The sequence below is a fragment of the Apodemus sylvaticus genome, chromosome 8, assembly GCF_947179515.1.
Source record: "Apodemus sylvaticus chromosome 8, mApoSyl1.1, whole genome shotgun sequence".
Taxonomy (NCBI): domain Eukaryota; kingdom Metazoa; phylum Chordata; class Mammalia; order Rodentia; family Muridae; genus Apodemus; species Apodemus sylvaticus.
This window is the reverse complement of record NC_067479.1, coordinates 95,382,059-95,404,603: the sequence shown is the minus strand read 5'-3', so window position 1 is coordinate 95,404,603 and position 22,545 is coordinate 95,382,059. Positions and strand designations below refer to the sequence as shown.

Below are 22,545 nucleotides of genomic sequence, written 5' to 3'. Positions count from 1 at the left end.
ATACTTTACAGTGCCACACAGGATTTATATAAATAGTAAGCATGGGGTTTTTTTGTGGTTTTGATTTGATAATACATACTAAAAAATAAAAAGTCAGTTTATGCTTTAAATAGCTGGTTTACTTTCATAAGACTTGCTTCTTGTGTAATGTTAATAAATTTATGTAAGAAAATGCATAAAGTACAATGAAGGAATGCATATTCTGGGTATAGATAGTGATTGAACAGTGTTTCTTTGTTCCATTGTTTCAGAGTAAAGATGGGAAAACCCCACTACATATGACTGCCCTCCACGGTAGATTCTCAAGATCACAAACCATTATCCAGAGTGGTAAAAAGTATTTCTGTTTGTTTCTTTTATTTCTTCAATGGAGTTTGGGAAGTTTTTCTGTCATTGTTGTTTTTTTTGTTTGTTTGTTTGTTTGGTTGGTTGGTTGTTTTTTTTAATCCACAAGTGTGGCACTGTGGAAGGAACTATAGCAGTGAACATACAGTCAGGATTTCATAAAATACTATGAATATATGCCATTCTGATATTTCTACTTTTCTGAATTATTAATTTCCTTTCTTTCTCTCTTGAGGGACTAGCAGGGAGGAATCTCCCTGCACAGCCTTGGCTGACCTTAAATTCACAGTCCTCTTACCTACCACATGGACCACCCTGCCCGGCTATGAATTATGTACATATATTTAGTGTTAACATTTTCTTTTCTCATTATTGCTAATCGGGAAACTACATTTCTACATGTAGTATATATTAACATGAACTTTGATGCATTTTCACTTCTTCCCTGTTAGAATGCTTTTTGAACTCTTCTTAGGGTTTTAATTTATTTTCTGCTCTTTATTCTCTTGTGTTTGATTTAGTGCTAGACAAACTAGACTTTTAAATCATTGTATGGGTATTAATGTAAATCTTTTTCTCAGACCACATTTCAAAGGACTGTTTATTTATCGTCCTTAAGATGTTTTATTGCTCTTTTTAAGTTTTTATTTTATGTACATGAATATTTGCCTGAATGTCTATCTATGCACCACATGCATAAAGGGCCCATGATGACCAGAAGAGGGTGTCAGATTCTCTGGGACTCAAGTTACAGATAGTTGTGAACGTCAGTGTAGGTGCTGGGAATTGAACCCAGGTCTTCTGAAAGAATGTGCTGTGCTCTTAACCACTGAGCCAGCTCTGCAGCCCCTGTTGGCATTTAACAAGCATTCTTTTATGTGTAGGTATGCTGTGTGTGTGTGTAAGAAAGTCAGAGCAAAAGAAAAGCATGCAAGTGGACATGTGGTCATGTCAAGAGGATGTCAGTCCTTACCTCTCCCTTGTTTAAGAGAGACTTAGGATGTCAGCACCACACTGGCAGGCTCTCGGGCTTCCAGGGATTCTCATTCCCACCTCCCAACTCATCCTGTGAGCATTTGACTTACAGATGCCCAACTTCACATGAGTTCTGTTCCTCGTGTTTAATGACAAGCATTTGCCTACTGAGCCATCTCCTCAAGAACCCCCTAGAATTCTGCAAGGGGGTGGGGGGAGCTCATGATCCAAAGATTTGTAAAGTGCTGTAAGCAGTATCTTCATAGAGCATAGGACTGCTCTAAAGTGCTGCTCTAAAGCAGTGGCTTTAGCACAGTGATCTCTAGACTCATTGCACCCTAGAACCCTTCTGTTGATTTAAATATGTTTAAATCCTATCTCAATTAATGAAACTTTGAACTGCAGTTGGTAACTCCAGAAAATATGTTGTCCATTACTTTATGCTCGAACAGCATTTTGCATTACAGTGCATTTAACAGTTTTGGCCAGTCTATACAATCAGGTGTCTGACATGATGCCTTTCATTGCAGGAGCTGTAATTGACTGTGAAGATAAGAATGGGAACACCCCTTTGCATATAGCAGCCCGGTATGGCCATGAGCTGCTAATCAACACTCTTATTACAAGTGGTGCTGACACTGCAAAGTAAGTAGTGCTTGCAGGAGTGCCGATAGCTGTGTGGAGAGCAGCCAGTGTGCTGGTGTGCACATGGGGATTCATCTTCAACATTGGAGTGGGCGGGGAGGTGGGTGGTTTTTCTTTACCTTTTGTTTTTGACACTGATAGGTTTAAAAGGTTTTATGTATAATATTATTTGATTAGTCGGTATGGCATGTTTTTATATTTCTGTTTCTTTTTCCTCCAATATAAATAATACAAAGTTTTGATAAGAAATTTAACTCTTATCCCTTTGTTTTCAAACTAGAAGTTCTAAAAATTGTACACACCCAAATGCTTTTTCCTTGGGCCAGCTGTAGACAGTGGTTTCAGACTAATGTGCAGAGCCCAGGAATTCCCTAGTTGCTGGTACACCTTCCAGCCCCAACTTCTTTAATTAATAAGAAAGTTTACTCTTAATTGTTTTACATGTTAAAGTTGCCCTATAAATTTTTAAAGTATGAATTATTTTGTGTATATTCTACAAAAATCACAATCATACTCAAATTAGAGTTTCCAAGTCCTGTATATCATGTTACATGTATTCATGAACAATTGTAAGCTTTTTATATATTCATAAGTGATACACTACTATATACATGGTCTCTGTGGCTCAAAGTATTTATTAATGTTCATTTAGCAATGTATATAGAAGCTTAAGATTTTTCACATTTCTGTAGATAGTTGTATTTAAGTTATGGGATTTAATTTTACTATATAAAGATATGTACAATATTCTCCTTATTTATAGTTAAGTTGCTTTCCAGTTTTCAACATTACAGAATGACTGAGATGAGTGTTCTTGAGCATATTACCTTGCAGAAATGGTTTTAAATGGTGGGGTGCGATGGGGCAGAAGTTTTGTTCCTTGAGCAAATACTTAAGAATACATTTTGCTTGGGGAAAACAGTATCAATGACATAGCCCAGAGGTACTGCGGGCCATTCAACATTTACAGGATAGACCTAGAAGTATGCAGTGAGTATATGAGGATAGTGCCGAAAATATTGTTTCTATGCAACCATTTATCTTTTACTTAAGTGATAGCTTTATAATCTATTTAATTATGACTGCCCAGATTTTTCTCTAAAATATTGTTTCTATGCAACCATTTATCTTTTACTTAAGTGATAGCTTTATAATCTATTTAAATTATTACATTTTTCACGTGTTGTAATGAAGTTTCTGTTCTATTAACTTAAGGCGTGGTATACATGGAATGTTCCCACTCCATTTGGCGGCCTTAAGTGGTTTTTCAGATTGCTGCAGGAAACTCCTTTCTTCAGGTAAGTGGGCTTTTCAGACCGCTTTGCTGGTGTGTGCTTGCTTGTGCTCTCCAGCTCTCTCCCACCCTCCCTCCCTCCCGCCCGCTCCTGTTGTCACAGTTACCTCATCAGCTCTGAGCAGAGCTTTACTAACTCTGTTAATTTGTTCATGGGCTGTGAAGTGTTCACAGAGCAACTTTTACCCAATGACAGCAGTCTTCTCTCCTTGTCCTATTCAGCTGGTCCTTGAGATAAGACACCTTAACTGCATGTTTCATTCTTTTGGGTCTTCATTTTGAGCATTAAAAATCATAATATGAATAATTTACAGGCTCATGAAATTATTAATTCATTACCAGTACTTAGCTTTAAATGCTATAACTAGTTGGTATGGATTCTTTTTAGTATTACTACAAACTATGATCCTTACGAAGTGCATTAAATTACTTAATGTGAAAGATTTAATTAATTTTAAATTATTTTCTATTTCTCAGTATATAAGAAAGTTAAATATTAGCATTCCTGTTTATTGAAATAAAGTAATGAGGTTGCAGTAAAAATATAGAGTGAGACACATAATCTTCTGAGGTTTAGGGGAAGTTGTTTTCGTTAATGTGATATTTTGTGTATAAATTCATTGTTGTGTTTGTTTGAGTATCGACAGGTATTCATATAAAGCTGATCATCCCCACTTAGCATGAAAAAGAATGCTAAAAGTGCTCCCCAGTATTAATAATAGCCACATCGAGCAAAGTGCATATCTTCTTTATGGAAAGTAGGGGTGATGAGTGGGGAGTCTGTAAAGCCAAAGCTAACCTGGAACTTGCAATTCTCCTGTTTCTGCTTCCCAAGTGCTCAGATAACAGGTATTACCATCATGCCTGTCTAAAGTGCTTTTCTGAGATATCTGTATACTATATACACTTATACATTTACTCATTTAATATGTAGAGATCAGTATTTAGAATATGTTCATGTGCTTATATAACCAAAATAACATCCATTCTGGAGTACTTTTAATCCCTATAAAAGAAACACCATTAGCATAGTGCGGTATATTAGCCACCTGATTATACAATTTTTATAAAATCACCTAACAAAATCTTTTATGGCTGGCCTGTTTCACTTGTTCTAGAAGGGTCTGTTATCAATACTTCATTTCTTTTTCTTGTTGACTATTATTCCCATTGCATTCTGTAGCCTTTTAGAAATTAGAATGGTTTTGTTTGCCTGCCTGCATGTGACAGGTTTTACCGTGTTACCAAGGCTTGCCAAGACTCAGATGATCCTCCTGCTTTTGTCTTCTGTGTAGCTTGGACGATGAGACTGAAGGTCTGAGGTGTGAGCCATCATTCCTGGCAGAGCCCTGTAGACAAGCACTACAGGATTTTTTTTTTAGTTTTTTGTTTGTTGTTGTAATGTTGTACATTACTAGTGTGTTGTTCTTTATTCATTTTGTTCATTAAGAATATATGTTTGCTTAGGCTTGAAAAGAGGAATGTGATATTTAACATTTGTGGATATACTATCTTAATGCAAAGTAATACATCTGTAATATTATATAAGAGAAAAGATATATACTCATTTTTATAGGATTTGACATAGATACTCCAGATGATTTTGGCAGAACCTGTCTACATGCAGCTGCAGCTGGAGGGTATGTTAATAGTATTTTCATTTCTTTTAAAAGATACAGGGTAGAATTATAGAAGTCATTATTAAATTATTCGTTTAATATCTCAAGACTGTCTGGGGTCAGTCGGGGAGGGGCAAAGGAGGTGGGAGGGAACGCAGTCTCTTTGTACTTTTTTATTAGTTTTAAGTCACCGCAAAATAAAAACTGAACCATGGCTGGATATTAACAAAAGACCGTTCAAGACAGCAAAAATTGTTTTTGTTTAGTCATAAGTATTAAGCAGGGAAGAACAAACCTACAAAAGGAAATGTTACTTTTTATATGAAAAAGTAATTCCTAAACAAATAAAAATGTTCATGAAATGATGAGAACATCAGAAACATTATGAATACTCTGAATAATACGAAGAGAGAAAAATATTGATACAATTACATTCTTGGCTCAGAAAAGAAATGTAATTAGAACATTTTAGACTAATTTTTTTATTATTTTTATTATTTCAGTTCCCCAAGTCAGTCGCCCCCCCCCCCCCATTAAATTTTTGAGGCAGCCAAGGCAGCTTGCTATACCAGTCAGCCCTCCAAACCCTGCCTCTGAGGTGCTGGAATTAGAAGCACGCAGCACCCTCCTTGTTTGCACTTAAGGTATAAGAAGTACTCTTCTTATAGAGAGAGCTACTCAGTCAGTTCTACTGAATGAACAAAATTTCTGCTCTCTGAAAGCATTGTTACCTTAATGCTTCAGATCATTTAGATTTGTGTTAAGCCATTTAATTCATGAGCACATTATTTCTAGTGATAATTCCTTAATATTTCCTATTATTTCAAAAAACCGTTATGCCCAAGGATGCTACCAAGTTTAAATTTCAGAGATGAATTGAACATATTTGAATCCCTTCTTTATTCTTTTAAGGTCACCAGAGGACATTTCTGTTAAAACCTAATTTGTATGTAATTTGCCTACAGGAGAATTCAACAGGCATGATTTTCATTATAATATACAAAACTGGTTAAGTTTACAAAAATCTATAACAAGCATATAAGAATGTCCTATAATTTTAACTAAGGTTCAGTCTGAATAAATATTGATAGTATAGGAGACAGTGGGAGATACTGACTTGCCATCATTATATGTTTTAAAGTTACAGAATTTCTGTTTGTTTTTAATTCTTTTTAATTTATTGTTTTAAAGCCCCTTAAATTTAAGACACTTAAATATAAGTATTGTTAGAAATGTATTTAATTCCCGAGTCCAGATTTTCTACCCTGCTTTTGGTTGTTGAATTCCTGGATAAAAAACACACACAGTCTTTATATTTACAAGCCCTAAACAGCACAATAGCTTTGCAGCTGCCTCCCCTCCGTGCTGTTAGAATGTACTTTCCTATAGTCAGTAACACCAGCTTGTTACTTACTATTTACTGCTCTTCATCTGGGCTGCTCTTAACTACAGTTAGCCAGCCCACATGGAGTAAATGTCTTTACTCCTAACCCATGGCAGCTTCTCCTTGCTCTCTCCTGAACTCTCCTCCTCTTCCTCCTCTCCTACCAGCTCTGCCAGCCTGTGGAGCCTAAACCCCACCTGTGTCTTCTCTGCCCGGCTGTTGCCTGTTGGCATCCTTGTTTACCACTCACAGTTAGCTAGGGGCAAGCTCACTTACTGTATATGTTCTCTCTCTTCTCTGAGGTAACCAGTTTGGGGGCCCAAATTAGCCTTAGAATTCAAGCAGTATCAGCTTAAACCACTGTGATCTTCTTTTTCTACAGAAACATAATTCATTTGTTTATTTGTCATGTGCCAGTATTTAGGTATATCATTTTTTAAATGCTAAATATAATGTGAAATAATCCTCATTTTAAAATATGCATTTATACTTTTTTAAGGCTAACATTTTTATCATAAAAATCACTGACAGTTATACTTTTAAACTCTTTCTGTTTTTCTTCCCCCTGACTAGAAATTTGGAGTGCCTAAACCTTCTGCTGAATACTGGTGCAGACTTCAACAAAAAAGATAAATTTGGAAGGTAATCTGTGATTTAGCTCCTGTAGAGCAAGATTAAATTTGCTTATTTAATGGCTTGCTTAACCTTTAACTGACTTCTGAAACTTAACTTTATGTGTTACACAGTATCTTTTGAGTTGTAGTCATGATTACTTAAGAGTCTGAAGTAGGGCCTGGTATGTGGCTTATCGTCCTCAGATGTGTGGGCTTTTGTGTGTTCTCTAGTGCTGAAAGGATCAGAAAAAGAGCACACACAAGTACACCAGCCAGCTGAAGTCAGTGGGTTCCAACCCCAGGCTTTCCGTTACATTCTCCCTATAGTCCTAGGCTCCCTCTGTCCTTTTCTTAAGTTACTATTTCTTAAATTATAGATTTGTTTTATCTGTATAGGTGTTCTGCCTACTTGTATGCCTGTGTACCATATGTACACAGTACTCATGGGGATTAAAGAGGATACTAAATCCCTTGAACCTGGAGTTCCAGATCATTGTGAGCTCACGTGGGTGCTAAGATTGAACTCAGGTCCTCTGGAAGAGAAGCCAGTGTTCTTAACTGCTAAACCATCTCCCAGCTCTATCCCTATTCCTCTTGATGATAATAATTGTCCATTTCCCATAATTATGGCATGGAGATTTAAAACTTCATTGTACCAGAATACCTTCAAAACTTCAAGAGTACCTAGAACTTTTCCTTCCAAGTCATTTCTTGTGAGAGATTCTACTTCCCACTTCTAAAAGGAAAAATAAGTTACAAATATATGTGTGATTTTCCCCTTCTCTTTTTATTCACATCCATATGACCCACTGAGTACATTCTACAGGAGAGCAGCTATAAAAGGACAAAATCTCGTTATGTGGCCTTACTGCTACTAACATTTATAGTCATAGCAGTTGAAGCTTCTATTACCTGCTCCTACTTAGAGCAGGAACCGACATAATAAATACATAAAAACTATTCAGAAAAGAAGCAAATGCATTTGTTTGAAAGATGTAGGTGACAGTCTAAGCACTGTGTGTCAGACAATAAGAATTGTATATGTTGAACTGTTCTGGGGAGGGTGTAAATCAGAAGGAGATATGTGGGTACATATTGGTGCATATGATAGTACCAAGGCAAAGGGAAAAGAAAAAGGCTTGTGTGTGGTAGGAAGTAAGAAACAAAGCTAGATGCAACACTGTACAATGCTGAGAGATCGACTGAGTTCACATGTACTAATAAAAGGAACAAATGACCTCAAAATGAAATTTCATAGCTAATTTTTATTTGTAATTATTTGCACATCCCATACAAAAATAACATAGAGGGTTTTGATATTGTGAGCTTAAAAGTTTTTTATTTCCAGGGTTAGCTGCATTTTTAAAAGTGTCTGTAATAGCTCTGCATCATGGCACATTTCCACATTTGGGAGGAAGATGTGTGTGAGTTCTAGGCCAGCCAGGGCTGCATAATACATGAGCCCCTCTATCAAACAACAGATTAAAAACTCTATAGTATTATCCAATAAGGCAAAATAATGTTTTGCTATCACTTTCCTAAGTCAGTGTATTAGAGAGGAAAAGTACACTGTAAGGAGTACTTAAAAAGTGTACTGTAAAAGTACACTGTAAGGAATTAAACTGACTATAATTTTTGTTTTTTATTTAATGAGATCATAAAATCATCTTATTTTTGTCATTCTAAAATAGTTACTCGTATGTTTAATAGCATTCTGTGTAATTTTTGTAATTAGAGAGAAATTAATTGTGATTATTCAGTTTTCAGAGATTAAACAAGTACACTACCTCTTCTGAATAGGAAATAAGTCTGTAAGACTGTGCTGAGGTTATTGCTCCAGACACTGGAATGACTTTTGAGAGTGGTGTGGATTAACTTTTCTGTGCTTCTGTTTTTTCACTTTATCACTCAAGACATGGACTGTGGGGCATTTTTGTTAATATAAGGCAAGCTTTATTAAAATGAACATTTTTATATTTCTAAGCAGAATACAGCAGTTATTGACTTGGGAGTGTAGTGTAACTAAATGTGCAGAGTAAGAGTTAGCTATGGTCTCTTTACAAATGTATGTTCCTATCCGGGCAGTGGTGGCGCACGCCTTTAATCCCAGCACTTGGGAGGCAAAGGCAGGTGAATTTCTGAGTTTGAGGACAGCCAGGGCTACACAGAGAAACCCTGTCTCAAAAAAAAAAAAAAAAAAACAAATGTATGTTCCTGACTTTTATCTTTCCTCTGTTAATTTGGTCACAAAAGGTCTCCACTGCACTATGCTGCTGCCAACTGCAATTACCAGTGCCTGTTTGCTCTTGTGGGGTCAGGAGCAAGTGTGAATGATCTCGATGAGAGAGGCTGCACACCCCTGCACTATGCAGCTACATCTGACACAGACGGCAAGTAAGTACCATGGGAGCAGAACATTATTTTTTTAGTGGATATTTTTTTCCAAATTCAAATGTAAATTTGAATTTACATTTCAAATGTTATCCCCTTTCCCAGTTTCCCCTCCTGAAATCCCCTATCCCATCCTCCCTTCCCCTGCTTCAATGAGGGTGCTCACCCACCCATTCCCACCTCACTGCCCTGGCACTAACCTACACTGGGCATTGAGCCTTCACAGGACCAAGGGCCTCTCCTCCCCTTGAGGTCAGACATCCCCTTGTCAGACAAGGCCATCCTTTGCTACATATGTGGCTGAAACTGTGGGTCGCTTCATGTGTTAGTCGTTTGGCCCTTGGGAGCTCTGGGAAGGTCTGGTTGGTTGGTATTGTTGTTCTACCTACGGGGTTGCAAACCCCTTCAGCTCCTTCAGTACTTTTCTCTAACTCCATTGGGGACCCCGTGCTCAGTCCAGTGGTTGGCTGTGAGCATCTGCCTCAGTATTTGTCAAGATCTGGCAGAGCCTCTCAGGAGACAACTGTATCAGGCTCCTGTCAGCATGCACTTCTTGGCATCTGCCTTAGTGTCTGGGTTTGGTGTCTGCTGGTGGGATAGATCCCCCGGTGGGGCAGTCTCTGGCCTTGTCTTTAGTCTTTACTCCACACTTTTTCTCCATATTTCCCCCCTTGAGTATTTTGTTCTCCCTTCTAAGAAGGACTGAAGAATCCATACCTTGATCTTCCTTCTTTTGAGCTTCATTTGGTTTATGAATACTATCCTGGATATTCCAAGATTTTGAGCTAAATCCACTTATCAGTGAGAGCATACCATGTGTGTTCTTTTGTGACTGGGTTACCTCAGTCAGGATGATATTTTTCTAATTCCTTGCATTTGCCTAAGAATTTTATGAATTCATTGTTTTTAATACCTGAGTAGTACTCCATTTTCTGTATCCATTCCTCTGTTGAGGGACATCTGGGTTCTTTCTGGCTTCTGACTATTATACATAAAGCTGTTATGAACATACTAGAGCATGTATCCTTATTACATGTTGGAACATTTTATGGATAGATGCCCAGGAGTGGTATAGCTGGGTCCTCAGGTAGCACTATGTCCAATTTTCTGAGGAACTGCCAGACTGATTTCCATAGTAGTTGTACCAGCTTTCAATCCCACCAACAATGGAGGAGTGTTCCTCTTTCTCTACATCCTCGCCAGCGTCTGCTGTCCCCTGAGCTTTTGATCTTAGCTATTCTGACTGGTGTGAGATAGAATCTCAGCATTGTTTGAATTTGCATTTCCCTGATGACTAAGGATATTGAACATTTCTTTAGGTTCTTCTCAGCCATATGGTATTCCTCAGTTGAGAATTCTTTGTTTAGTTCTGTACCCCATTTTTAAGTAGGATTATTTGGTTCTCTGGAGTCTAACTTCTTGAGTTCTTTGTATATATTGGATATTAGCCTTCTATCAGATGTAGAGTTGTTAAAGATCTTTTCCCAATCTATTAGTGGTTTCGTCCTATGGACAGTGTCCTTTGCCTTACAGAAGCTTTGCAGTTTTATGAAGTCCCATTTGTCAATTTTTCTTAGAGTATAAGCCATTGTTCTGTTCAGGAAATTTTCCCTTTTGCCTGTGTGTTCAAGGCTCTTCCTTGAACTTTCTCTGTTAGTTTCAGTGTATCTGGTTTTATGTGGAAGTCCTTAATCCACTTGGACTTGTGCTTTGTACAAGGAGATAAGAATAGATCAATTTACATTCTTCCACATGTTGACCTCCATTTGAACCAGCACCGTTTGTTGAAAATGCTGTCTTTTTTCCACGGAATGGTTTTAGCTCCTTTGTCAAAGATCAAGTGACCATAGGTCTGTGGGTTCATTTCTGGATCTTCAATTCTATTCCATTGATCAACGTGACTGTCTCTGTACTAATACCATGCAGTTTTTGATCACTATTTCTCTGTAATACAGTTTGAGGTCAGGGATGGTGATTCCTCCAGAACTTCTTTTGTTGTTGAGAAGAGTTTTTGCTATCCTGGATTTTTTGTTATTCCAGATGAATTTGCAAATTGCTCTTTCAAAATCTATAAAGAATTGAGTTAGAATTTTGATGGGGATTGCATTGAATCTGCATCTTTCAGCAAGATGGCCATTTTTCCTATATTAAAACTGCCAATCCATAAGCATGGGAGATCTTTCCATCTTCTGAGGTCTTCTATTTCTTTCTTCAGAGGCTTGAAGTTCTTGTCATACAGATCTTTTATTTGCTTGGTTATGGTTAGAGTCACACCAACATATTTTATGTTGTTTGTTACTATTGCAAAGGGTGTCATTTCCCTGATTTCTTTCTTCGTTTGTTTATCCTTTGAGTATGGGAAGGCTACTGATTTGTTTGAGTTAATTTTATATCGAGCCACTTTGCTGAAGTTGTTTATCAGCTTTAGGAGTTCTCTGGTAGAATTTCTGGGGTCACTTAGGTATACTATCATATCATCTGCAAATAGTGATACTTTGACTTATTCCTTTCCAGTTTGAATCCCTTTGACCTCCTTTTGTTGTCTAATTGCTCTGACTGAGACATTGAGTACTATATTGAACAGGTAGGGAGAGAGTGGGCAGCCTTGTTCAGTCCCTGATTTCAGTGGGATTGCTTCAAGTTTCTCACTTTTTGGTTTAATGTTGGCTGCCAGTTTGCTGTATATTGCTTTTAGCATGTTTAGGTATAGGCCTTGAATTCCTGATCTTTCCAAGAGTTAACATGAAGGGATATTGAATTTTGTCAAATGCTTTCTCAGCATCTAATGAAAGGTCATGTAGGTTTTTTTCTTTGAGTTTGTTTATGTAGTGAATTATGTTGATAGATTTCTGTATATTGAACCCTCCCTGCATTACTGAGATGAAGTCTACTTGATCATGATGGATGATTGTTTTAATGTATTCTTGGATTCGGTTTGCAAGAATTTTATCGTGTTTTTTTGCATCCTTATTCATAAGTGAAATTGATCTAAAGTTCTCTCTTTGTTGGGTCTTTGTGTGGTTTAGGTATGACTCCATAACACAAATTGGATAGTGTTCCTTCTGTTTCTATTTTGTGGAATAATTTGAAGAGAATTGTTATTAGGTCTTCTTTGAAGGTCTGATAGAATTCTGCACTAAACCCATCTGGTCCTGGGCCTTTTTTTTTGTTGTTGTTGAGAGACTTCTATTTCTTTAGGGGTTATGGGACTGGTTAGATGGCTTATCTGATCCTGATTTAACTTTTGTACCTGGTATCTGTCTATTGTAGTAAGATCTGATGATTTTTAATTTCCTCGGTTTCTGTCGTTATGTCTCCCTTTTCATTTCTGATTTTGTTAATTTGGATACTGTCTCTGTGTCCTTTGGTTAGTCTAGGTAAGGGCTTATCTATCTTGTTGATTTTTCTCAAAGAACCAGCTCCTGGTTTTGCTGATTCTTTATATAGTTCTTTTTGTTTCTACTTGGTTGATTTCAGCCCTGAGTTTGATGATTTCCTGCTATCTACTCCTCCTGGGTGTATTTGCTTCCTTTTAGAGCTTTCAGGTGTACTGTTAAGCTGCTAGTGTATGCTCTCCAATTTCTTTTGGAGGCACTCAGAGCTGAGTTTTCCTCTTAGCACTGCTTTCATTGTGTCCCATAAGTTTGGGTATATTGTGCCTTCCTTTTCATTAAATTCTAAAAAGTCTTTTATTTCTTCCTTGACCAAATTATCTTTGAATAGAGTGTTGTTCAGCTTCCATGTGTAATGTGGGCTTTGTGTTGTTTTTGTTGCTATTGAAAACCAACCTTAGTCCATGGTGGTCTGATAGGATGTATCTGTTGAGGCCTGTTTTGTGACCAGTTATATGGTCGATTTTGGAGAAGGTTCCATGAGGTGCTGAGAAGAAGGTATATTCTTTTGTTTTAGGAAAAAATGTTCTATAGATATCTGTTAAATCCATTTGGTTCATAACTTCTGTTAGTTTCACTGTGTCTTTGTCTAGTTTCTGTCTTTGTGATCTGTCCATTGATGAAGTGGTGTATTAAAGTATCCCACTATTTTTGTGTGAGATTCAATGTTTGCTTTGAGCTTTAATAAAGTTTCTTTTATGAATATGGGTACCCATGCAATTGGAGAATAGATGTTCAGAATTTAGAGTTCATCTTGGTAACTTTTTCCTTTGAAGTACATGAAGTGTCTTTCCTTTTTTTTTTTTTTTTTTTTTTTTGATAACTTTTTATATTAGAACAGCTACTCTAGCTTATTTCTTGGGACACCATTTGCTTGAAAGATTATTTTCTATCCTTTTACTCTGAAGTAGTGTCTATCTTTGTCACTGAGGTGTATTTCCTGTATGCAGCAAAATTCTGGGTGTTGCTTAAGTATCTAGTCTCTTAGTTTATGTTTTGTTTTGTTTTTAATTGGGGAATTAAGTCCATTGATGTTAAGAGATACAAAGGAAAAGTTACTGTTGCTTCCTGTTATTTTTGTTGTTAGAGGTAGAATTACATTTGTGTGGCTATCTTCTTTTGGGTTTATTAAAAGATTACTTTCTTGGGGACTGTTTTACCTCAAGTGTGTATTTCCTGTATGTATTTTTATTATCATCCATGAATCCACAGTTTATAAAATAAATACATTTCATAATTATTACTAAATTCTAGCTGTTGCTATCTTCCAAGCATCTGTTCTTTACTTGAAAAATCTTGTAATCTTTTTTTTTTTTCATTCTTCCTGCAAAACAGTATTTGTTTATTTGGTTTGCGGCTTGTGGTTTTTCATTTCACAGTTTCTCTGTGTAAGCCTTGGCTGTACTGAACCTCACTCTGTAGAAAAGAAATAAGGATTAGTACCACAATGTGCATGCCTACATACATGCACATAGTTAATAATAAAGGTTTTTTGTTTTTTTTTTAACTACAGAGCTTAGGTATCAAGAACTATATTGATTGTTAGGCAATGGTGGAACTTGCTTTAATCCCAGTACTTCGGAGACAAAAGCAGGCCTATCTGCTTTTGAGGCCAGTCTGGTCTCCAAAATGAGTTCCAAGACTGCCAGAGCTACACAAAGAAACCCTGTCTCAAAAACAAACAAAAACTATAACCTGATTCTGGCCATCTTATGATTATATATTGGGCCTTATCTGAATGAGTAACCAACAACACATACACACACACTCTCATTCTCTCTTTCTCTCTCTCTCTTTCTCTCTCACTCTCCCTCTTTCTCTCTCTCTCTTTCTTTCTCTCTCTCATACTTGCATACATTACGTACCTTGTCCCAAATGAATGTAGGTGAATAAGTATATAAAAATGTTTGATACTAAAGATATAAAATCTAATGTAAAGCTCCACAGTTTTCATTCCAAATGCTTATTCTTACTGTATAAAAAAGTTTATTGAGTTTTATAGTCTTTAGATCTGGTTAATTTTGGCATGTGATTTTTTTTTTAATTGCTGCAGAGTTTTTATAATAAAGTATTTAAATGTAAATTTTAGAATCTTCATCTTGCTGTTCTTGCATGTAGGTGCCTGGAATACTTACTGAGAAATGATGCAAATCCCGGGATCCGGGACAAGCAAGGCTACAATGCAGTTCATTACTCAGCTGCATATGGTCACCGTCTGTGTCTTCAACTGGTAAGATTCTGAATTCTGAATTCTCATGACAGGACTAGTGTAAGTTTTTAATTTAGTAATATAAATAAAAGGAAACTACATGATCCAGAAAGATTCAGTTTGGTTCTTTAACATTTTCAGACTCCATTTACCTCTTAAATTCATGGTTGCTGCAGTAAGATACCTCTTCTCTTTTTGTTTTTACAAAAAGGAAAAATGTCACTGAGCCATAGGTATGTGGTGCCACATACCTATAATCTTGATCCTTAAGAAGCTAAAGCAGGAATATTGTAAATGCTAGGCTAGCCTGTGCTGCAGTGAGATATCTAAATGATGGAGCATTTAATCTTTGGAGGGGAAGTCAGGCACAGCAGTGCACTCTTGCAGTCCCAATTGCAAGGCTGAGGTAAAACACTGGCTTGAGTCCAGGCCAACATAGTGAGACAATACCTCAACCAAACAAACCAATGAATAGCAAGAACAAAACAGATAAATCTCTGAAGAAGGCTCCTAAAATGCTGTTTTGTTTCTTGAGACAGTCATGCATAACCAGGCTGGCCTGCAGCAGGCTATACAACTGAGAGCGCCCTTGAACCTCTGACCCTCCACCTCCGGAATTGAAGCATGCACCATCACAGCTAGTTTTTGTGATGCTGGTTCATGCAAGCACACTTCCAACACTCACGTACTACTGGCCTCCAGAGCCGCCTAATAGTCTACATCTATGTCTATTGCCTTTACCCCTGTCCTTTTAAATACAGATTTTTCAATAGATTTTTTTAAAGATATAACTATATCTTACTTGAAAAATAAAAATAAAAGCTCCTGAAAGAGTTAGATTTCTCCCATTTGTTTAGAGAACTCTGCAAGATCCTTTCATTTCTCAATTCTTCCTAATAAAGGATAGTCTACTTCTGCAAAAGAAACTTGAATCGCAACTGTGGTCTTGTCCTGGCATAGACACACCATCCCAGACCCTACTGTGCCAAACTGGAAGGGAAGGAATGAGTTAAAATATACTCTTGTGTGACAGATCTTTCTGGTTAAAACTTCCTTTACAGACATATAATAGGCATTGCTTCCATTCAATAGAAAATAAAATTCAAAGATGGCATATAAAATGGTCAGCGTATTTATTATAGCACTTATGTGCTACTATAAAATAACCCATATTTCAGAGGTTACCATGGTTCTTTAGAATAAAATCTTAAGCTATGTATATAGATGTGTTGTCTACTGTAATGTCTATTTATGTAAAAGACATCTTTTCTGTAGGCAAAGAAAGCATGAGTTTAAAACAAAGTAACAAAGCACTGTATCAGTAAAGATGTCAACTACATTAATATATGTAAATAACTTTGTAAAATGCCATTTCTAACTTTTATTTCAGATTGCAAGTGAAACTCCTTTAGATGTTGTAAGTATCAGTCGATTCCCCCAACATTCAAAATAGGTTTCTACCATTCAAGATAGTGTGTTTCTCTGTTCTCATTGGAACTGAAGTTAGACACTAAGCCCAAGACAGTGAAAGAATATGCATTCAGTAAGGAAAGGCATTTATTTACCTGAGGAAATAACTTCCCCAAACTCCTAGTTATTAAATCTCTTGTCTTAGTTAAGGTTTTACTGCTGTGAACAAACACTATGACCAAGGCAAGTCTTATAAGTGCAACATTTAATTGGGGCTGGCTTACAGGTTCAGAGGTTCAGTCCATTGTCATCAAGGCAGAAGCATGGAAGCATCCAGGCAGGCATGGTGCAGGAGGAGTTGAGAGTTCTACATCTTCATCTGAAGGTTCCTAGCAGGATACTGACTTCCAGGCATCTAAGGATGAGGGTCTAAAGCCCACACCCATAGTGGCACACCTACTCCAAGCATTTACAAACCACAACATCTTACCATACTTTTGTGGTTCTCCTGTGATATGGGTTTACTTATTATCATACTCTGCAGTGGATTGGAATGAGAGAGGAGAAAAGTAACTACTATGAAATATTTAAAAGTATCATTCCCAACATTCTTAAATGTCTCCCTTTCTAACTTCTAATGTCTCTTCTTTTCTCAGTTAATGGAAACCTCGGGAGCAGACATGTTGAGTGATTCAGATAACAGAGCAACAATAAGCCCTTTACATCTGGCTGTGAGTACTGCCTTTGTGGTTCACTACAAGTCGACAGTCTGCGAGTGTTGTCTCAAACTGATGCCCTAGACAATTGATTGCTAGAGTGATTATCATTGAATTAGAACTTTACAAACTAGTTTAGTTAGTGCTTTCTTGGTTATCTGCTCAATTTCCTTTAAGCGGTGGTTCTTGACTCCCTCAAGCCCTGCTTTCCAGTGAGAAAATATGATTTTGACATGAATTTAAAATATGCTGCCCCTGTAGGAGGACTGTAATTTGTTAAGCAGATAATATACACCACCCAGTTTCTATAAATTTCTGTAAAATCAGTTGTTGGCTTGCTTGTGGCGGTGAGTGCTGGCTAATTGTAGAGTCAGTGCTATTTCATTCTCAACTGCTGTAGGGTTTGGGTGCATACTCTATCAAATCCCATCCATCTTCAGATTCCTTCTAGGTGCCAATCACTAAGACACGGAGATTAGGAAATAATCTAAGTAAAACACATCTTAGCTCCTCTGTACTAAAAGAATTTATTTTTAAGACAAATTTGGGTGGAGGACTTTAATCATCAGAAGACCAGGATGAATAAATGACTAGATTATTTATTATAACCCCTGGTGTTAAGTACAGGATTTTATTTAACAGGATCACTAGAAGTTCAGTGATCCATAGGTTTCTTTTTCACATGTTCTCTAACTTTCTATCTTACTTTTCTCCTTGAATATAATCAAACACTGACATAGTGAATCTTTATGCCTCTTGCTCCCTTCCCCCACCTTAGTTATCTAAATTACCAGTAAGGTCCCTGGCTTAGTTAAGGTTTCTGTTGCAGTGATAAGACAGCACGACCAAAAGAGAATTTCTTAGCTACTGTTACTATTGCTGAGAAGAGACACCATGGACAAGGCATTTTATAGAAGAAAGCATTTAACTGGGGACTTGTTTACCCTTTCAGAGGGTGAATCCAGGACCAATGGTGACAGGGAGCGTGGTGACAGGCAACACGCGTGGCACTGGAGCAGCCAGTAGCTAAGAGCTCATGGATTGATCAGAGAGTGAATAGGGCTGGGCCTGGTGTGGGCTTTTGAAACCTCAAAGCTCATCCCCAATGACTTACCTCCTCCAACAAGGCCACATCTCCTAATCCTTCCTAATAGTTCACCATCTGGGGACCAAGCATTTAAATATGAGTCTGTGGAAGACATTCTCATTTAAACCACTACAGAGGGGAAAGGGTTGTTTTCCTTATACTTCCAGATTACATTTTATTATTGAAGGCCATCAGGGCAGAAATTCAAACAGCAGGAATCTGGAGGCAGGAGTGCTACTTACTGGCTTTCACCTTTGGCTTGTTTGCCCTGCTTTCTTAGAACCCAGAATCATCAGCCCAGGGGTAGACCCACCTGCAGTGGGCTGTCCCTCACATATCACTAAGAAAATGCACCGCAGGCTTGCCTATGGCAAGATCTTAATCTGACATTTTCTCAGTTGAAGCTAACTCTTCTCAGTCAACTTGACAATAAAGCATAGCTAAACACAGTGTTTGTTCTAAAGCTTTCTTCCTTGTCTTCTCTACCAGGCTTGAATTTTAAGTACATTTAAGTACATTTTGAAAATGTAAAGTCAGTATGGAGAAAGTAGCTCTTTTACTATTGGTGAGAAGAAAGGAACTTTTTGAGTAGATAACTATGTTTCTTGCATTGTCACTGTCAGTTATTTCTTGGGCATTTGCTTGGTGCTAGATTTACTTTTTGTTAGAGAATCAACAAATCATCGGTGGTTTCTGACAGTCTTGCAGTCTGTCGTAGGACTATCTGGTGTTACTTTTTTGTTCGCCAATTTGACAAGTTCTTCCATCCCTCTCTCATTACTCACAGGGTCTTGCTTTGGTAGCCCAAGCCAGCCTTAAACTGACAGTCCCTTATCTTAGTGTGCTATAATCTGAGATTACAGTCCTTTGTTCCCCATTAAATGTACTTCCTTAAGCATATCTTGAGTACTGTTCAATTGCATTACATCTCTAAAACTTTTGTATCCTAAAAATTGAAACAAAACAATAGTTGTGTGTTTCCCCTTCTGGCTACTACCATAAATTTGACCAAATACACAGTTCCTTCATTTTTGAGCTTCCATTTGTGCATGTGTGCATTGCATTTTGTATTCAGTCAGCTTATCAAAGGACACTTAGATTGCTCCATCTCTTGGCTATCTCAGTATAGCTGTGTTAGATAGGCTTTCTAAACTGAAATGGACACAGTTTTGCAATGTAGTAATTTAGTTCAGTGAAATGTGATTATATTGCAAGTTTTGCATTTTATATCTCTCTTACTTAGGGTTTCCATTGCTGTGAAGAAACACCATGATCAAGGCAACTCTTATAAAGGAAAACATTTCATGGGGCTGACTTACAGTGTTAGAGGGTTAGATCATTATCATGGTGGGAAGTATGGCAGTGTCCAAACAGACATGATGCTTGAGAAGGTGCTGAGAGCTCTACATCTTGATCTGTAGGCAGCAGAAGGGAATTGTCTTCCACACTGGTTGGAATTTGAGCATAGGAAAGCCACACCTCCTAATAGTGCCACTCCCCGGGAGCCAAGCATCCAAACACATGGGTTTGTAGGGGCCACACCTATTCAAACCACCAAAACATCTCATCCTAAGGGACTTTCAGAACTTAGTTGAAATAGTTTACTTTCTTTTATTTTCAGCTCACCTTTTCAACCTGAAATAGTGGGACCCTGGAATGAGGTTTCAGGAAGGTGTTATTTCTTCCTAAATTTGTTGGTAGTAGACATACAAGCTTGTCCTTTGGGCCTTAGAGGAGCTGATAAGGGGAAGAGCCCTATAACAAAGCATTATCATTCTCTTTCCCTTTTTTGTTCTTTTGGTTAAGTCTGCCTTCTGCATGTCCATTGATTCTTCAAAGCTCATTCTTAGAGTAGCATGAGTTCTTTAACTTTATATTGCCAAGTAAAATTGGATGTGAATCTAAAATGAATTCTATTGTCTATACTCACTTTAACCTTTGAGACAATTAACCTTTGGATCATTAAACTTCTGGCTTTTTCTTTCTTTCTTTTAGAGTGGATATCCTGAACCCTCTGTGCCCCATTTTCAGTCCATCTCATAAATGATTCCATTCTGTCCTACCTTTGCATGTGTTACATCACTAGGCTTGTGTGCCAAGTGCCATTACACACAGAACTGTTTTGCCAGCCTGCTTTTTGGATATTTTGCACAAGAAGCACTGCTTTATTCTCCTTTGAGCTTATTGCTTTATCCCCTATACAGCATATACTGTCCAATAGGAACAGTACATGTGCCACTGCCATCTTGTAAAATGAATTGTCCACGAAACTTCTTCAGGCTGTGTAATGAAGGGAGCTCCATTTTCTCTGACAGATCTTTAAGTCTCACTGCTTTCACAGTTGTCACTGTGCCTGACAAGCATTCTACCAGGTCTCAGTTCCATACTTTTGTGCTGGAAGACATGCTTAGGCTTGGGCTTAGCCAGGCGTGGTTGCGCACGCCTTTAATCCCAGCACTTGGGAGGCAGAGGCAGGTGGATTTCTGAGTTCGAGGCCAGCCTGGTCTACAGAGTGAGTTCTAGGATAGTCAGGGCAACACAGAAAAGCCCTGTCTCAGGGGGGGAAAAAAAACCCCAGAAAAAAAGAAAGAAAGAAAAAAAAAAGGCTTGGGCTCTAGCACATACATTATGGAATAAAGGTTGTTGTTTTATGAGAAATGTGAGAAATCAAGACTTGAGCACTGGCTCATCTCAAATTACTCTTCTGTCCTTGTGATTTAAGTCCAGTAAAGTTCTGCCAAGGACTCTGTCCCTGTGACGCACTGATCAAGAGCAGGAGCTTTCTGGTGCTAGCCTTACAGCCAGAGCTTCCAGTGACTTCATGTCACATCCATGTTTTAATGTCTGCCATGATTCAAGCATTGTAACCAACTGTAATTTGAAGCTGTATTATTTACAGAGTATGTATTCCTTAATATGGGAGAGTAGTAGTGATTATTACAAAATAAAATTCCATAGTTTAAATTTTCTGGCTTTTCAGTATAGAAGTTTGTGTTATGTCAGGTAACAGTGTAACGATAAATTTGCTTAGTTTACATTTTCCAATGCATTAGGGTGGTGGACATGTAACTCTGATAAACTTGCTTACTTCCTTACTTACCTAGCACACACAAGTCCTTAGTGCCCATCCCCAGAGCCAGGTGGGAGGGGATCTACTTAGGGAGTTGCTCTAACTACATATTTTTATTTCTAGGCTTATCATGGTCACCATCAAGCCCTGGAAGTGTTGGTACAGTCTTTGTTAGATCTTGATGTAAGAAATAGTAGTGGTAGAACTCCCTTAGATCTTGCAGCATTTAAGGGCCATGTTGAATGTGTGGATGTACTCATTAATCAGGGAGCTTCAATCCTCGTAAAAGATTACGTTTTGAAGAGAACACCTATCCATGCAGCAGGTATGCTGAATATTATACTTGATTTGCTGTTTATAGTCTTAATATACTTTTTGTATACTTTTTGGTAATTGTGTTTACTTCAATGTTAAGTAGTCAAAAGATTATATTCTCAAGGAATTTAATCCTTTATTTAGAATAAACACAGAAAGATAACACTTTAAAAAAGAACATAAAATGGAAGTTATTTTGGTTTTCATGTACTCTAATGGCAACTATTAATGTTGTAAAAATAAATCTTTATTCTTAAGACTTAATTTGAATTTCATATGTATGAATGTTTTGCCTGTATGAATATATGCGTGTGCCTCATGTTTATGGAAACTAGGAGGTGTCCAATACCCCAGAACTGGAGTTATAGGTGAGCCGTCATGTCAGTGTTAGGGACCAAATCCAGGTCCTCTGTAAGAGTTCCAAATATTCTTCACCACTAAACCATCTCTTCAGCCCTAATAGATGTTTTTTCTTATTTTACTAGTCTAGTACACTGCATTAAATGCTTAGAAAAGAAATTTATAGAATGTTAACTTCTGCAAGAACTACCGCAAATTGTAATTTTATAATGTTGGCAATGAATGAAAAATTAAGGAATCTGTAACCAAGTTACTGGTATGTGAGAAGAGACTGGAAAGGGGGGAGGGGGGAACAGTCATAAAAGTGACTAGTGCCAGCAGTGTATAAACAGAAGGCATACTTCCCGCTCCTGACAGGAATCTGACAAGGCAGTGCTCATTTCCAATAGCCAAGGCTGTTGGAAGATACAAGCTGAAAGATAGTAGTCAAGCCAAGTGATGGTGGCACATGCCTTTTATCCCAACACTCAGGAAGCAGAGGCAGGTGGATCTCTTGAATTAGAGGCTAGCCTGGTCTACAGAACAAGTTCCAGGACAGCCGGTGCTACACAGTGAATTCGAGGCTTGCCAAGCTGCAAAAAATACTCTAGGCAGTCAGGCACCTCGTTCTCTCGGTGCTTTTGGGAGAGCAGGGGCTTAGGAATCCTGGAAGACCTTCCTTTCTGTATCATTTTGTCCCTTAATATTTCCATACCTTAAAGTTTATTGTGTGTGGCGGG

At 37.6% G+C, this 22,545-nt stretch overlaps 1 protein-coding gene across 7 annotated transcripts in view; it reads left to right on the top strand.

Moving 5' to 3' along the window:
* Ankrd28 (ankyrin repeat domain 28) overlaps positions 1 to 22,545 on the top strand; it is a 133,985-nt gene that overhangs the window by 96,689 nt on the left and 14,751 nt on the right. For all 7 annotated transcript variants that reach the window (XM_052190099.1, XM_052190097.1, XM_052190102.1 and 4 more), the window contains 10 exons: positions 252 to 330; positions 1,851 to 1,965; positions 3,181 to 3,263; positions 4,836 to 4,899; positions 6,836 to 6,904; positions 9,130 to 9,270; positions 14,778 to 14,889; positions 16,259 to 16,285; positions 16,935 to 17,009; positions 21,275 to 21,476. In XM_052190099.1, coding sequence (XP_052046059.1) covers positions 252 to 330; positions 1,851 to 1,965; positions 3,181 to 3,263; positions 4,836 to 4,899; positions 6,836 to 6,904; positions 9,130 to 9,270; positions 14,778 to 14,889; positions 16,259 to 16,285; positions 16,935 to 17,009; positions 21,275 to 21,476 — 967 coding nt within the window. The remainder of the gene's footprint in view (positions 1 to 251; positions 331 to 1,850; positions 1,966 to 3,180; positions 3,264 to 4,835; positions 4,900 to 6,835; positions 6,905 to 9,129; positions 9,271 to 14,777; positions 14,890 to 16,258; positions 16,286 to 16,934; positions 17,010 to 21,274; positions 21,477 to 22,545) is intronic.